General features: G+C 46.6%; 1 protein-coding gene across 1 annotated transcript; it reads right to left on the bottom strand.

Annotated features, from left to right (window-relative positions):
- Nucleotides 1-1536: 1536 nt before the first annotated feature.
- Nucleotides 1537-17949, bottom strand: LOC118504256 (myb-like protein AA). The gene is made up of 3 exons (XM_036038485.1): nt 17192-17949; nt 2455-3815; nt 1537-2027 (listed from the first exon to the last, which is right to left on the bottom strand). Exons 2-3 carry the CDS (start codon nt 3188-3190, stop codon nt 1825-1827), a joined length of 939 nt encoding a protein of 312 aa, XP_035894378.1. The 5' UTR covers nt 3191-3815; nt 17192-17949; the 3' UTR covers nt 1537-1824.
- Between the last annotated feature and the right edge of the window lie 256 nt (nt 17950-18205).

Here is an 18205-nt window from a genome sequence, read left to right on the forward strand (position 1 = left end):
TCCAACACAAAGGGACGTTTTCTGCTGATGAAGATCCGAGAGAATGCGTCCCGAAAACATGAAATCCTTCTCCAATTACAAGATCGAAACTCGGTCTAAAAACTAGATTCTACACAGACCTGCCCGTCTACCGACAGCGAGAGAGGAGGATCGTGGATGAAGCTGTAGAGGACGCAAATGCAGAAAAAGAGCAGCATAAAATGCAAAATTCGTAGAAATAGTTAAGTTCCCTTGCCCTAGGAACTTTCAAAGCGGTTACCACACTCTACTGAAAAAGGCTAAGACCCCAAACAGCCGCCTACGGGGGTTACAATACAACTGCATGACGCGAAGTAGGACCAAAGGCACAGAGTTGTTGTTGCCCGCGCGCGATATTTCCTTCTATTTCATTAACGGTGCTTTCTCGCAGCACGATCACCATCGTCATCGTGTGGTCTTGTTGTTTCTTTGTGTGTAAGCGGTGCACGACGCGCTAGGAACCTCTCTCCAGGGTAGGAAGATGATGATGATGATGGTAGTTGGGGTTTGCGGTTTCGGGTCAATCCGCGCCCGGTTGCCCTTTTACATTCATCCCCCGATCCATGCCCCATTATTCCGCTATTCCGGGTGGCGAAAGGAAGCAGCAGCAGCAGTTCGTTAGCGGCTTTGGCCACGACGAAGAGCGCTCTTCCAAGTTCAATAGTAGTAATGATGCAATAGCGGAGAGGTCTGCGCTGCTCTGTCTTCGATCGCTCCAAATGAAAAGCTTGGTAGACGAGACGGGAGAGAGAGACCCATCATGACTGGAGGGGGCTCCAATTTCTACCCCCAATCAAACACACACATAGACAACTTGCAGCAGACAACCTTTCGTGAACTTGTGTGCTGTGGCAATCTAGAACGGGACGAGGAAAACTGCGCGCGCTGTTGTGCGTGTGTACCTGGAGATATCTCTTTGCCTTTTAAATCCCCGTTTTTTGTTAAGGAGATATCCCCACATCCAAACTATTTGCTCCTACTCCTCCTTCAAAAACCCCTGTCGTCAATTGGCTCTCCTCCTCCGAGGCACAATCCTGAACCCGTATCTCGAAAGAAAATTGAAACAACTATGGATCTCTTCTAAGTACGACTTTGCGCGCGCGTTCAAGAGCAGGTAATATAAGTAGAGTGGTGCCCGCAAAATAAGCTTACTTATCTCCGGGTGGGGTCTTTCCTTGGCAAATTCTCGCACCCTAGAACACATCCCCGCCTCAAGAAGTAGTAAGGAATCATCTAAAACCCACCGCTATAAAAGGAGCAGCACTAGAAGTTGGGGGGGGATGATGCCCAAAGGTTTGCACAGCAGCGCCATTATGCTGTCGTCGGGTGAAGGAGTGTGGCCAGGGATGAGATGTGTAGTTCCGTTATATGAGTGGAGTAAGAAGGTCGTTAAAAGGGAGGGCGGCGGTTGGTTGGTACACTCTTGCAATCATCGGGTTGAAGAATTCCCCTTAAGCATTCGTTAACCTGAACAACAGCGCTCTTTACGCGAGGAAGATAGAGAGTACACCTTGACGATTCGGAAGGAATTTCTATTGCTTTATTGAACGAAGGAGAGGTCTCCAAGCACTGTAAGGGGTCGCGAAGTTAATCGATAGAATTTTACACATTACTTTTGATCGATGTTGATGATCGTCACATGACCCAGACGATCTCATAACAGAGTTTTAGGGGTATTAGGGGAAATAAATTTCGGCGATTAGTGGATTGTAGATTACTTTGTTGATTTAACGAAGCTATGCGAGAGTAAAGTGTTAATCGACTGTTATTGATCGTAAGCAGATCATTATGTTCATGCTGAAAAAGTTATATCGAATAGTTGAATACTTCAATCTTCCTCTTACCGCACACACATCGCGATCGTTTGGTTCCCTTGCTGACGTATTCTAGATCCATGAATATCCCGCGAATGTCCTCCAGATGACGATAGCCCGGTTTCCAGATGGAGGCGCGTTGGTTATCATCCTTCCCGCCCCATGTGGTGTTGTTGATACGTTCATCTCTACTGTCTGTAATGAATTTTGTGCTCCCCCTCAACGGATAATACCACCACCAACAACCTAACGAAGCTAAACATTGTAACGCACTCCCTCTTCCACTTCCGCATTGACATCCAACGTCGTCTTCCATTATTTTTGTGGAAGGATTTCGATGTCAAGTGGTGTGTGTAATACAGAGATCAGGAGAGATACAATTTATCTTCTGTGTTCGCTTGCGATTCCAGTGACGGGGGGTTCTGGTTCACACTCACACTCACGTAACGGAGCACACTGGACAAGTTCTCACGCAACAACGCACACAAAAGATGCGTGTTGGTGCTTGAGAGTGCTCTGTTCCTGGCTGGAGTGTGGATGTTACAAATCATAACGCTTCCGTCAGCCGAATTTGGATATAAATTCTACACCGGGGGGCTTCAACCAACACCCACAAACATACCGTTTCCGTTGGGATCGTTCATGGACGAGGCGTGCGACATGGAAGACGGTGGACCTCCTTGCTGCATTTGAGAGCCAGCGCTCGAGGATCCAACTCCCATCTGCTGTTCCATCTGTTGTTGCTGTTGCTGTTGCTGCTGTTGATGTGCCTGCTGCTGTTGCTGCTGCTGCTGCTGCTGCTGTTGCTGTAGAGACTGTGCGTGATGCAAGTGTTGTCCTCCGCCGATTATTAAACCACCGAGCGAGGACGAACCACCGGGCGGTGGTGCCAGCGACGTTACGACCGTCGTTCCGTGGGACGATTGTTGGGATGGTGGCGGTGGTCCCTGCTGTTGCTGCTGTTGCAAGGAGCCGCCGCCGGGTGTACCTGGTGGCGGTGGTCCCAAATTGGACACATGGTGCAGCGCAGAATGATGATGCGCCTCGAGCGGTACCGGCTGGAGCGTGATGAGTGAGGCTGGCGGCAGCTGATGGGCAACATGTGCTGCCGGTTTGCCGTACGACGGATGCATGATCAGGTTGTTGTTTTCGGTCAGATGATGCCCGCTGACGATCGGGTAGCTCATGCTGTAACCGCCGGCCGACGAAACGGCCGTACTGTACGATGAAGCGGCCACATTGAGAAGATGTTGCGTTTGAGCGTCCTGTTGCAGTTGCTGCTGCTGCTGCTGGGCCACCACATCCGACGATTGGTGCGGCTGCTGCTGCTGCTGCTGATGCTGGCTTGTTGGAAGCATTTTGTCAAGGGTGTTGCTGCACTAAGCTTAATGTCTTTGGAAGCTTCTTAACCCTTCCTGGCTAATAATAATGCTTTTGAATTGAAATTTATAAATATATTACTTCCACACAAATGAGTACTTTTTTCTTCCCTGTTCCTTATATTGCGCTGATGGTAATCTCTTTCGAGAGATTTTATCCTAGTATTTGGTTGGTATCGGCGATCAATTTAAATGCAAAATAGCTAGCTCCTAACGTTCGGGGGAGACGTTTAATTATTTATATTTTTTTTGGTTTGGAAATCAAGAATAATAATTATAATATTATACGCTCCAAAGGAGAATAATAGAGATCTATCGATGTGCGATAAATAGTAATATGCAGATATGAATTATTGCAAATCGGTTACTTCAATTCTTAATTGCTTCTCCTAATCTGATACCGCTATACTACTGCTGATGATGTCGAAGTTGTAAAGAGAGTGTAGTTTAAAGATAAATGTTAAATCTATATAAATAAACCTTAAGGCAACTTAAAGGGGTTAAGCTATCTCTGTCTGTGGTTCTAAATATTGCTTACTGAAGGAGTATCGTTCGATTCAAGGTCTTATCACTAGTTTTGCTTAGCCAAATAATTGCGATGAATCTGTAAGAAAGAATACGAAAGGTAGATCATTAGATCATTTTGAAAGTAAACGGATTAAAAGAATTAATTTGATTCTACCCATACAAAAGGACGAATATTTTGCCAACCTTGCTGGTCTGGACCATGTGTTGGCATTCAGGAAAACAAGTCTCCCAACAGAACCAGTTTCCGAATTAAACCAGCACAACGTCCGTTTAAGCCTCTTTTAGACAACAACGGCGGAAACTAAACCCATTAATGGGAATGGATGGCGGCAGGACCCCAGAGCAAAAGCTAGTACCTTCATATCCCTCGCACAATTGCTCGCTCAGTATATCGGAGGATCTTGAAGTTCGTACCTCCGAAAGTAAGGCCTCTTATGTTAGTTAAACAAAATTCCGCCAAATATCCCCAATTCAATAGTCTAGAAATAATCTTGTCGAAGAAAACCACGAAACACGTCCCAAAAAAGAGTAATAATGCCTTCAAGAACACGTGTGTAGATCGTCGATCGATATATTATGTTTGTCGAAAGTAATTCACTCTCCAGCAGCAGCAGCTGTTACCACCAGGAAAGCATGTTGCACTACACTATTGTGTGCGTGTAACCCCCGCGTAACCAGAGCATTGCGCAATTTCCTTTTCCTTCCATTTTTGTATCTAATGATCGCGGCCGACGATGCAGCCAGCCAGCCAGCCAGCGAGCCAGCTTGATCCATGTGTGCCAGGGGGAAGTTAAACGCGGACTCACATGTGTGTAAGAAAGGAAGAAAGAAAAGAAACAGGACCACAACGAGAAGTAGTCCGCATGTGTCCATGATGTAATGAACAAAACTGGAATTCAGTTCGATTCAGCCGGTGAGAGAGAGTTTGTTTAAATTTTATGCAGACGTAAGAGAGGACACTTCTTTGCGGTGTGTGCAACAAACACTACCGCGACTTCCGGAGGTTCCTCTTCTTCTTCTGATCATCACGCGTCCATACATCATCTACGATCGGTCGTTGACCTTTACACCACCCCCTCTGAAAGTGCAGCAGGAGAATTTTGCCTTTTTTGTGTTAAAAGGGTCTGTAAAAAGCATTCGTCCAACACCCGCAATGGAAAGAGATTCAAGGGCAACAACAAAAAAAAAGGGAACAAGAGGCACAGAATGGTGAATTACCATTTTATGGTTTATATCTTTCGAGTTCGCGCATATCGGGAAAGAGAGGACACACCACAGGGCGCGTATTTTTAATGCCTTCCTCTTCTCCTTACGTAAGAGAAGTACTCGTCGCAGGGGAGGATGATGATGAAGCATGAAGGAAGAATGGGTGTATATCTGCAAGAAATTCCTCGCCAACCCCGACCAGATCTCGGGCAGAGAGTGTGAGGTGGTGGCGACGGGCGCGAAGTTGTCAAGATGATGCCGCCGACTTGCTGCACTACACAAGCGAGAGAGAGAGCAAACAAGTAGAGTTCATTCATTCGGTGGAAACGGTACTTCAAAACCATCTCCTGTCGACACGACTGCTTCAGAGATCGGAGAACACATGCAACACAGCAGCCGACCAGAGCCGCCGAAAAAGACTCACAGGACCGACAAGAAAGTAACTTCTTCACCAAGAGCACACACACGGCACAATAATTCGCCCCTGCTGCCGCCATCGTGTGCGTCTGGAGGAAATGGCGGTCTTCCTTCATACACCGACGACGTTCCCTCCGATGTATTTTACATGCCTCTGCACTGTTGTGGATGCACTTCCTTTCCATCTTTCCACGGTTCGTTCTCGCGCACTCGGCAAGGTCTGGGTGTGTTGTTACAGAAAACAGGTTTCCAAAATGTCCAAACGCCGTCTCCCTCTTTCTTTTGTCGCCAACGCCACCTGCCCACCATTTTGTGTGCTCAAAAATACAGTTGTGTAACTTTGTAAACTGCAAACAAGCATTACAAATGAGATGCATAATCTTCCAAGAAAAACCGACAGGTCGACAAGTAAGTATTGTGCAATCACAAAACGATGATCGTGAACTTCTCACTCCTCCACAAACCGGTGTCATTGACCGGGGCTAAGCGCAATTCGCGACATAGTTTCATTCACCTCGAGAACCTCCTCAACAGCCACCACATTTCCATCCACAGTCGCCATAAGACAAGGTTGATCTCTGCAAGGAAGAAAGGGAATAGGAGAGTATACCCTCTCTCGCTAATATTCCAATTCCTGCCAGGAACAATATTGCCAAAGTTCAACAACAACGTGAGCTGGTGTCGGGCGCTCGGAAAAGTAGATTTGCTTACCAGAATTGATTTCGCCGAGTGCTTAAAATTCTCAATTCTTTGTCTAGACACACACGCGCAGCAAGAACGCTTTGTTCTATGTCTTGCTTTCAAAGGCACTGTAAGTCGCAGCGGCAACAACAGTGTAGTGATTTCTCTGCTCCAGTGAACATCCCGCAGCACCACATACACTTTACCGGACATTGTTCCTAACTGCTGTGCAAGGTAGCAGTAGTGTAGTGGACGATCGCGGGCCCCAAAGAATTGTCTACCACCAGCCAGCATCTCTCCCCTCTTCTTTATCTCCCTCTCTCTAATCCCCTTCTGTTGCTCATTCCGGATTCGATGTTCCTGGGTGAGGCCTTTGCTACCCCGCCCCCCTCCCTCCTATCATCATAAATAATTCTACCGTCATGAAATCGGTATTACACCGGCAAGAGCAGGGGCACCACAGAAACACTTCCCCAACACACAGAGCAAGAACTTTTCTCCGTGGGTTTTTGCTTCTTTATAATGCAACTTTTTAGTCTCGCGCGAACTAACTTCCCTACTATTTGAACTTGGCGTATTGGTGAGTCTTGGAAAATATTACTCACCCCACACACCACCACCTCTCTCTGTGCACGCTCATTTTGCGCGTTCGAGTGTATAAACAATTCTATCGTAAGTTTATCGGCGGAAAAGAACCTTGCGGACAGAGGTCTTTCTTGAAGAGTTCCCCTCCTGCTTCCTGTAGTGGAAGAGAAGTGGTCGTGTTTTTGGCATGCTCAGCATTTAGCAGTCCCAACACAGAATGCAACATCCTCTCCGACTGAGGCCACCAACAAAGAAATGATCAGTTAACACGCCTTGAAAGCATTTTCTTTACTAAGATATCTTGTAATAAACTCTCAAGGGACAGAATAAAATGATCAACGCCACCTCTAGTCTAATTCGACCACGACGAAATCATTTCCAATAGTTTACTTTTCCGTAACTGAAGTCAACAGGAACTCTCGTTTCAGTAATGTTGTGGAGGAAGCTTAATTACTGCAAAGAGTGCCCACGATTGTGTAACAACAAAAAAAGCAAATCTTCACGGACGGAAAACTTGCTTGCACAGCAGCAGCTGCAGGCTAAGCTGGCAGAGGGCGGACATAGTTGGTAACCAACTCCTCTACCACCACCCAGAACCACACCCAAACTAAACAGAGAAACGTGACTTCGTCAGCAGTTTTTAGTTTATATTGCTTTGAAATACCACACAATCTCGCTGACTGGCTCAACATCATAAGATCTCTCGCGTCCATTCGCTCGACTCGTTCGTCGGATGCATGAATCTCGATCATTTGCCAATGGTGGTGGTGATGGTGGTGGGGGCTGACCACCATCCTCCAGCAACAAAGCCCCCCCTTTCTTACTGAACGCATTTCTTTTGCTTTACTTGCCAACCTCCGCGGGACCACCCCCCCCCCCTTCGCCGACTTTCTTCAAACTAACGAGAGCGTGCGCGCGCGCTTATGCTTATCCACGGAGTTTTTCACCAAAAGGCACTCTTTCTTTCTTGGAGTGGAGAAGGGAGGGTGTGTTAGAAGGAGCACCGAGATATACACTTCTCCTTAGTTGGTTGTGGTAAACCGGATTTAACGGGGGTTCGTGCCCGCCTTAAACAAGAACGATTTTAAACGTCACACAGGTTGGACCCAACACTGCTACGCCTAAATCCCTTCTCTCTTGCCAAAGTCCTCCATACACTAGAGTCTTGAGCGGCGTTTGATGGGCTCGCGCACGCGGATTCTTGTGGTGCGGCGCGCGGTTCTGGAGAGAGTCCTCCACCAGAGCCCCACAAGCATTCTCGAGCAATAAACCCCGTTACACAAATACCGATCGGAAGAAAATCGCGCACGATCGACTTCGAGGCTTGGGGTTACACGCGCGTTGTTGCACTGGAGTTGCACTCGAAGGTTAGGGGGCACAATGTGCGCGCGACCTTCTCCCAAGACCCTCCACTCTTTGCGAACCCCCCACAAGCAGGCTTATATTTTACCGGCCTGAATGATAGCAATAAGACCATTGATAGCCTAATCATACACACATCGTTACAAAGAATTCATAGTTTGGCTTCATTTTGCCCCCCTCGCCCAATCAGCTGTTGCTTCATTTTACATACCGAGAAAGCAAGGGCCCACAAAGAAATATTACACCAAGATGTTATGATGATGTGTGTCGTCTGTCTGTGGTGGTTGAGGAGATGATACCGGAGAAGGAAGAAACTTCCAACGAAAGAAAGCTGATGCGAAAGAACGTTGGAATCTAAACGTCGTAAGGGAAGAAAGAAGGCTCTGGGCTTTTACGTGAGCTTCATAAAGGCACACATCAAGAATTTCCGTAATTTCATTACGGCTCAGAAAAACACACACATTGTACGTCGTTTAAAGGAAAGCAAACTGCCGCACACAACACTCGTTAGAATTTCCACACCATTTGTAAATAAAGCTACAAACTTCTACAAATGTTTGACACATGTTGCCGGTCGTCCAAAGAAACAAGTTAAACGGCAAATCACCAGATACACCCAACACCCCTCTCCTCGGGGGCACCCATATGTTCTCTCTTCCACCAGTTCTTGAGGAGGTCACTCTAACAAGCAAGAAAAAAAGGTCAACGCTTTGAAGCACCCAGAAACCTTGACAGTGAAGAAGGGGCGGCAATAATGGTTGTGGGGTGTTGAGTGGTGGTGTAGTAATGGGGCCGCGGCGGCGGCGTGCCGGGCATGGGTTTTCGAAGACGCGAACGAAGACTAGAAAAGTATCGTTCGCGCCGCAGAGAGACCTGTGCACAGTTTTTGACGGTGAATGTATAATACGCTCAATGCTGCTGTGTATAGGTGGCTACAACGACGATCGTTAGCAGAGAGGTTTCCTTCTTCCTGGCATTATTTTGTTGGGCCGTTGCGTCTCGTCGAACGAACACAGCCATTGTAGGTGAGAAAACCTCCGCGTGTGTTCTTGGCCTTAGCTAAGGTTAAGGCCACAAAGACCGGATGATGATTGGTGGGTGGGAAAGCACCACCCGCGATTCGTCACAACAAACGCAATCCTTCTTCAAACAATTCATACAATCACAAAATTCCGCGTTCATGTTGCAGAGTTGGTGGCTTGGGGATCGCGAAGTTGCAGACATAATAATGTTCAATAGATATTCCGTAAAACTGAGAAGGAAGTAATGTCATCGTGAGGTTATTGGCTGTGTATTGTAACCGTGATAGAGAGAGAGAGATACTCTCCCAGGTCTCTGTCTGATGATAGAGATACACAATCGAAATGATCAGGATGCACAGGCAATCAAGCTGTGCTTTGTATTTAATTAATTACAATTTTCTTCAGAACAACGATCGATATAGAGCCACAAGAAGAGGAACGAATTCAATTCCAATTCCAAGTTCAAGTGATGTACCGCTATCTAGCCCTCTCGCCAAGTAGTACACTAAACCCTCAGGAAGGAAGAAATGGCAAAAGTGATTAACCTCTAACGGGGAACGCGACCGCCCGGGAGGCTCATCTTCTGTGTTTTCCACACTCAGCCTTTTTTCCAGCGATCGCAACGCAATGAGAGGAGTTCTGTTCTGTTGATGTGTAACCCCACACACACAACACACGATCATCACCATCACACCTCAACCACCTTCCCCCCCGTTCACTTCAGGATCTCTGTTAGAAAGATGCGATAGATCTAAGATCTCGTCGTGCAATGTCTGCCCACGAGCAATCTTCCGAGAGTTTACCGGGGAGGTAGGTACATTATGTAGCGATATCTTGGGGGGACTCTTGAATCGGAGAAGTTTGTGACGGACCTTTTTAATGATGGACAAACTGTTTCTTTATTTAAGATGGAATGTGTAATATGGCACCAAAAATATGGCGGCCAATAAGGGAAGACAGTATCGATGGGAACGTTGTGCGTTCTGAGAGTAGATTTCTCACACCGCCATTAACAATTTGCGAACAAATAGAACTATTAGTTATCCAAATGTGTTTGTGTGTGCCCTCTCTCCCTCCCTGGGCAAGTACTAAAACTTTGCACACGCATTGACAGAGCGCGAATATGTCCATTCGATGTGCAAAAGAAATCTTTCCTATTTCTAAAGCAATTTACATCTACTATTGCTGGCTCATGATGATGATGATGATGATGGAATGGCGGTGAATCTTGATCAAATTAACAATTGCTGATTAATGTTCGATTCTCCGTTTGATCCGTTTGTGTGTTTCTTGGGTGGATTGTGTTGTAAGGTGTTCTCGGGAGGACGAACTCCTCTTGCAGCAGTGTCAGTCAAAGACGTTACTCAATTTCTCCACCTCATCTTGATGAATAACAACAAACACGGTGATGATGACGGGGAAGAAAATGGCTTTATCCTACATACTTCACACAACACATCAAGGAGAGGAGGTGGTGGGATTGGTTTGCTTTTGATGCACACATTTACTGTAAAGCTTTTTGTCCCTCTCCTCAGAGATCTCTCAGAGGAGCCCCCCGCGCCCAAACCAACTACAGCTTCGATTGTCAACAGATGATGATTTGCTCACGTCATTTCACTGTGTCCTCGCAGCAGCAGCAGCTAGGCTTAGTACGTCTATTCTCGATTGATGGAGTTGCGATGAGTAAGAGATGTACAGAGGTATGTGCGAAAGAAACGAGGTGTATGTTGATGATGAATAATAGTTGTTGGGCGAGCTCTGCTTGTGGGTTGCCTTCTCGATGGGGAGGGTCTTTGGACACACACACACACAGACGTGCGATCCACCATGCTCCACTTGCTCAACACTGTGCTAGACGAATAGTTCAACGACCGTTTGACAAGTGAGTTCGCTCTCCCGGGGTATTTTTGTGCGTACTGTTTTATAGCTATTTGCTGGAGGCTCTCGTTCTGTTGAGCTTCTCACCTGCAGGATCATCACGACAAAAATTAGTTGAGCCCATATAGAGTTGGTTTTATCTAGCTCGATAACTCGATATGAAAATCATAGATAGAACTATAATTTATATATCATAAAATGTTTTAATAAGAGCGAATCTTTTTGGTCTAAATTCTTTTTCCTGCCACCACATCAAGAGTAGGCTTGCTTTTCCACTTTCACTGCATACTGCTACGAGAACATCATCTGCAGCGTAAAAACGTAAACAAAGATTTGTTTTCGTTCAATTTTCACACAGAGAAAATAGATTTCTCCCCTTTTCCCTCGAAAGAACTTGCGTTTTCTGCGCTGTCTGTCCGGACCGACCCAAACAACAATCATTTTTCCAAGCTTTTCCCATCATAACAAGGAAAGGAAAAGTTCTGGAAAAGAAGTTTTCACTACGGCGGCGAAGCAGATTAGAATCATCTCTCGTTCAAGGCACCAGAGGAGGGTTATGATTCGTGCTTTTGATTTTAAATTGCTGAGCAACTATGGAGCCCAGAAGAAAAAGAACTTCGTAGGCTGGAGGTTGCATAAACAACACACCCGGGGAGTACACACCGAAGTTGATGAGGAGCAGAGAAGCTTAACTTAACTACATTTGATGCGCCTATATTCACACGCTCAAAACAATGGCTCAGAAGAACTGGGCTGGGTTGGTGTGGTGTTGTCCGTCCCAGTGTGTTTCAGGGGCATCTAAAAATGTCTGCAGAATATCTTGTGTCGCGCCTTCTTTCGTTTTCTTAGCCGGGTGTCTGATGATGGTCTCTCCGGCTCCGTGTACTACTCCTCTGGTGCGACTGCTTAAGTTTAATGATGAGAATTGTGAAGCGAAAATTCAATGCCAACAAAAGAAAACGTTTTGTGTATTGTGGTTGCTGTAACTTTCGTCCAAAATGCACTTTCATCCATAATGAAAACGCGAGTGAGAGGATGTGTTGTAAGAAGAAATTAACTTTGACATTAAGCGCGGCTCAGAAAAATGTTTAGCAACTACACTGATCGATCTTTCGCGCGTCGTTGATTGTCAGGAGCATCCACACATAGGCCGGGACAAGTGCAATATTAGTTACAAACACACAACATTGCCCCCATCGCGGCCGACACGTAGACCTGATGAGAATGATACACACTAAAACTCCGTTAAAAGCAAAATATGGATTGATACTTAACGAACATCGACTTCACAATTCGACGAGAGGTAATACACTACACCCCAATTCTGAGCTTCCCTCGATATCCAGAAATAAAGACATTCTAATCGACCTTCAAAATTTACAACCCTCGCTTGAGACGTGTACAAGTTAAGAAAGAGCTCAGTGTGCTCCCTCTTTAAATCTGAGCTGTTGACGATCGCCACAATATAAGCTCTCTCGTCCGGTTTGTCCTGCATACATGAGCTAAATTTGCTTGCTTGGCTGTCATTAAGACGAAGGTCCAAGGTCCGCACGCAGAAGCTGATGAGTTGTAATTGGATACCTTTTCAAGATCACCCTTCCCCACACACACACACACCCAGTGTTGAAGGGATTTGTTTGCGATGGTAATAGGATACACGGTCTCTAACAACAGCACCCAATCGGGGAGGATGTGATTCTGTTTCGTCGGTATGCAATTGAAGTTAAACTTCCCCCGCCTATGGTAAAATACCTCTCACGGGCTTCTGCAAAACATCAGAAAACTACTCTTACAAAATTCTTCACCCGATCTAGTCAGAATCCATCCAGTGGTGTGATATTAGTAGGAGTGTCAAATCTAACTGTGCACGCCGCCCTCCCTCCATCAAAATATGGACCCAATTTCTTATCTTCATTCCTTCCGTTTTGTTTGCTTTACAGACTCACGTGTCACAGAGGCGCGCCACACACCATCAACACCAAAATTCGTCTGCTGCGAGTAACGGTGATATCGGAAAGAATCTCTCGACCCCCTTGCCCAGTGACTGGTTCTCCTTCCTGGTTCCAAAAAATCACGATGGTCATCGATTGCTTTATCCAACACACACACCAACTGCAGAAGAAGCGGGAAATGGAAGGAGCTCAAGCGCGATCGCTGGAACGTGTTACACGCGTCTTTCTTATAACGGGGTTCAGGTCACCACCTTTTTCTCACCCACTTCGAGTGTTCCGCGTCCCCAAAACCAATCATGGGGCGGTCTGAAGAGGAAGAAAGAAGGAACAACGCGTTTTGGTCGTGATGTGGTGGCACAACAGAGAAGCAGCACAACAAGTTCGAAAAGCATCACAGTGTGTACACGAAAAAAAAAAAGTTTGGAGATAGTTCGACGACAACGATTTGGGAGCGCGCGCGCGATCGAGAGGATGTGGGGCCTTCGCGTTTTTCGCGTTACTTCATGATGCTCTGATGATGGGCGGGGAGAAGAAGATGAGGATGTTGGGTGTAAGGTGCACAGCGCGCGACATAAAGAAACAACACGCGCCAGTTTGCCGTTATGGCTAACAGTACCTTCGATTTTATCCCCGGAGTGTGGGCAATAAGCCAGCAGCAACTGAGGGGAGTGTCAAGAGTTGTGTGGTGTGTGGACTACCGATACGGATTTAAATGCGGATACGCTAGAACATATTACACGTGGAACTGAATCAAAATTCTACCACACGTGGCGGGAAATATACTGAAGATATTGTCAGAGGATTGGAAGGCCCTTCGCATGAAGATCTTATACTTTCTGTAGAACTTCCAATTTCCCGAGAAAAGCATACTCCAGAACTGTTTCAAATGACTTCAGAGATCTGATGGCCACACCGAGCCCTACTAGCCCTAATGCTATATTCATCCCACTCTTCTGTTTCTGCATACTTCCCATTCTGTCTAACCCTAATTTTCATCCACTAAAAGCAAACAGAAAGCTTCAGGCTTCATTTCCCTCACTTATCATGACCATAAAGTTCACGGGTCGACGTTTTTCTCGCTATGCTGTGAAGAGACGGCCCGGTCCGCGAGTACCGTAAGCGATCGATTACGCGCTGCGTTCCAACGATCGAAACAGAACAGCGGGAGTTTGTTACGAAACCAACTCGCGATCGCCGCGAGGGATCGTTCGCTCTCTCGCCCCCCCCCCCCCCCCCCATCATGCACAACGGACATACCTCCCATCCCTTGTCATCCTCTCCCGCGTATTTGCCTATGCTCGACCCCTCCTCCCCGCGGCCAGCGGTTGTGTCCAGCATCTTCTTCTACCCAAGCAAATATCCCGTTGGTTGCGCGCCTCCACTGCTTTCGGAGGAAGACAGTGTAGGCAGGTGAGTGAGGGACAAACCACGCCGCAATCGGACAAACCCGTGAAGATCGTTCTGTGTTCCTTAAATTGCTGAATCGATTCTCGGGACGGAACTTCAACGCCACCTTAAACCCTCTCCCTTCCGCATCTCCCCTTCCTTCCTTCCCCTTCCACCACTAATGCTCCGGGGTGTGACAGTCAGTGGCATAGCGGTGTTGCTTCCTACCAGCTGAGTCGCGAGATTCTTCAACCCCGAAAGGAAACGAGAGTGTTGCCGCTAATAGTAGGTGTCTCTCATACGCGTTTACGCTTTTTGTTGCATTATACTGTCAGTGTGGCGCACATACACCCTTCCCCGCTCCCTGCCGACTCACGCACACGGTTCGTCGAGTTCGATGATCTTCGACAGAGATGAAAAACGGGACAAATCTTCCCTCTTCGCCGTCGAATCAGTGTCGATCTTTGTGCTACTCTCGCGGGGCGGAAGAATACGGAGACGTTGCCCACCATCGCTTTGCCTCTCTCGCCTTCTTCGCTGGCATTCGTTCGATTTACATATTTACAGTTAATCGAAGAAGATCTTCGCCGACAACAACCTGGACCTGTGGTGTTTTGTGGTGTTGTGACCTGGTGCGGTACTGGGGGGGACTGGGTACTTGCATCCACACAAACGGAACCGAAAAACACACGCACAGTGATCTCTACCGGAACATGGGGAGAGAATGCTTTGGCATGGTGGCGAATGAATTAAAATGTAGAATGGCTACGAGCAGCGTATATTAAGGGGTATATTTATAGCCTTTTTCTTTCGGTAAGGGCGTCTGTAGAGGAATGTTATCGCGACGACGTATGGTGACGTTAAACAAACACATACTGTGTCTTGACACACAAAACGAGCAAGATATTGATGGCTAACCTAAAATACAGCTGGTATGTGATCAAAAGAGAAGCATATCGTGTTATAGAACCAACACAACATACGCCGCAAGTTGATAAAAAGAGACACCCATGTGGCACACTGTCCGAACCAGCTGCTAGCTACTCAAACCGATATGTATCTTCTGACAGATAGGAGGAGCAGCATTGACCAGCAGCAGCTGATCATACAAATTGGAAAGTCGAACCCTTCTTAAGGCTCTTGTTGTATGAAAGAAAAATATACAGGCCACACGTCATAAAAGATCTTCCAGAAACTTTGGAGCTATTTGAGTAAGAATTTGTTGAAGTTCATTTGTTAAATTTTTATTTAACTTTAAGGAAGAATTTCATAAGATAATATTATTCCAGCCTATATACATTTGATTTCACAAAACATAGCTCAAGAAAACGATGTGAGCGTGCCGGAGACCAATGGTTTAATATGTGTTTTTCTTCTACTATGCACCCCCCAACACAGCTCAGGAACGATGCTCAAAAAGCACATCAAGAAGCTTCACGCTTCAGGAATCACGTACGATCACCCTCCCCTCTTCATTACTAACAGAAATGCCGAGAGCTACACGCCTCAATTGGCCATTCCTCCACACGTGAAGCAGAGCGGAGCACAAGTCGAAATATATTGGTACATTTGAATAAAACGATCTGAAATTCCTCAACATTCTAGTTTAGCCGAATGCAGAGCGTTATTAAGCTACACTTATTTTCTTCTTCCTAAAGAGTGTTGCTATGGAAACATCCACCGCGTTTACCCCCGCCCGACCGGAACCAGAAAGAAGCCTTTGGAATTGGAAACCCCATAGCTGCACATACAATGCTCCAAAAGCAACAGGTAGGTAGGTAGGGTTATTTTTGCAAAACCACTGTAACCAATTCCGTTGGTCAACGGCAACTTGGACCCACCGCAAGAGAATATGGGAAAAGGTCGAATACCTGTTGTTGATCTGCCGAATAGCGGGTCGTTCGTACTGAAAAACTTTGGGGACCTCGTATTTCCAGCAGGGATGAAATTAAAATTCTTCAACATAACCGCTATTCGTAAGCTCATGGAATACACTATAGGAATTCTAACCTTGTCCCTTTTGGAACCTCCAACTACCTCTCTCGACTATTTCCTAGAAGACTTGGGACTCTTCCATCGCTAGAGAATATCTTGCTCATAACTTCCAATCTCATCGGTTGGAAGGAACTCTGCAACCATCAAACTCGATTCTACACGTTTTAAGAAAAATATGCTCTGGAAGCAGGGAGCATACCGAATAAAAAGGAATCTCCGTAAACACAACAGGCCCAACAAATGGCAGCAGAAAGAACTTTTCAAACTACAGGGAACACAAATATCTGGAAGGGGTGAGACGGTAGAACACTGGTGCTGGGTGGTAGTGGTCGCACCGCAACACAACAACAAAAATAAAAAGAATGATTCAAACCCGTCGTCCCGGAGCCGGGGCTGGGCTGTGGCGGTCCGTTCCGGTTCGACAATTTTTCACTTAAAACTACACACATCCCCCAACGCCATTTCCACGAGACGATATATTGGCGTCGATCGGTCCCTCTCGCTCGCACTCTGTGTGTGGTGAGACTTTACACTAACTGCTGCTGCTGCTATTACTGTTGACAGGGTAACGGAAGCGCCACTGCCCGCACTCTCGCCGCTACTCCAACTACAATTGGACGCCTTCTTCTGTTCAACGCGGCAACACAAAACACACGCGCGATATGCCCGGACGGACGGTGACGGTGGGAAGTGGAAGCGCAACAAGATCAGGCAAGCAGGCTGTGAATTTGACTTTTCGTAAGCTAAGCACGCATATCTCGCGGGATACGAAGAATTTACGAAATATCGGTAGAGGAGGCTTCACCCAAAAAACCGTGCCAGACGAGGAGTTTGCTGAGCGCAGAGATATGTGTGCCATGGAGGAATACATTCTTAGTTTCCCACTCGTTAGAAAATTATTAATCCCATTATTTAACAACACGTAACAGCAGTCTGACAAATATCTAATGTGAACAAACATTACTTACTCAGTCGGATTTATGGTGGCTTCGATGGTACACACAGCAGCGCAGATTTGCAATTGTTGGTTGAATTTCCCGCGCGAAATACTTGAAGGCAGTAGGGGATCTGTGGTTTAAGAACACACTACTCTGCTAGAATTCACTGACCAGGCCCAGTCTTACTTGGAACTCGCAACAACTTCACTCAGGAATAGAGTTTCAATCTTGTGGAAAGAGACGCCGTAATTCTTGAAAAACACACTACTGCCGAGTTAAGCACATCTCATTTTCAATGTCACTGAGTACGAACTTCCGAGAGGTTGGATGAGCTTTCCGGTAAAGGATCACAAATCTCATCACACACAGCAGCGGCAAAATGTTGCCGGGCAGTTAATTCGTTCTCACGCAGAACTATGACTCACGGACCTTTTTTCTCAGACACGCTGCCGTTCGTACAGCACGATTTTCTAACTTTACCGCACAACAATGTCAAGACTTCCAAAACGATTCCCGCATTGCACACCCGTTTGGATAGAGGCAAGTCTCATCACCACCATATGCAGCAGTACACCTCTCTCTGGCTACTTCTTTAATCTGCTGATTCTTGGATTCAAGAATTTCCACATTCAAAATCTCACTTTTCTTCTCTGCGTGAACTCTCTCAACAACGCACACAAGGCTCCAACAGCAGCTTCAAAATCCCTTCACTACTCTACTAGTCAGGCAGGACCGCCACTGAAAACACCGTCCGACTCCGGCAACTGCTCAGATGAAAATGAACCTTCTGCCCCAAGTCCTACGATCGTCCAGCGACAAACGGACTCTTTCGTAGCAGGCCACGATCGCACCACTACCAACGCGTCCGACCCTTTCTGTCACACGGTCGCGCGCTATCCTGTTCTCACGCTTCATCCGACACTTCGGACAGCGAGCGCACGCACACACACACGCACATTGAAACGTTGTTCCAAACAGAACGCGTTTTTGGTTTCGTTCTCCATTCTCCTTCACACACTGATTTGGTCGTATTCGCTTCCCGGT

This window comes from Anopheles stephensi, chromosome 2 (genome assembly GCF_013141755.1).
Source record: "Anopheles stephensi strain Indian chromosome 2, UCI_ANSTEP_V1.0, whole genome shotgun sequence".
In the NCBI taxonomy this organism is placed as follows: Eukaryota; Metazoa; Arthropoda; class Insecta; order Diptera; family Culicidae; genus Anopheles; species Anopheles stephensi.

Bases quoted from the DNA above. Each gene is read 5' to 3' on its own strand.
- LOC118504256 (XM_036038485.1), bottom strand. From the start codon at position 3,190: ATGCTTCCAACAAGCCAGCATCAGCAGCAGCAGCAGCAGCCGCACCAA. The intron at 2,028-2,454 runs GTATGTTTGTGG...AATTCATTACAG, and splicing joins GAACGATCCCAACGGAAACG to ACAGTAGAGATGAACGTATC.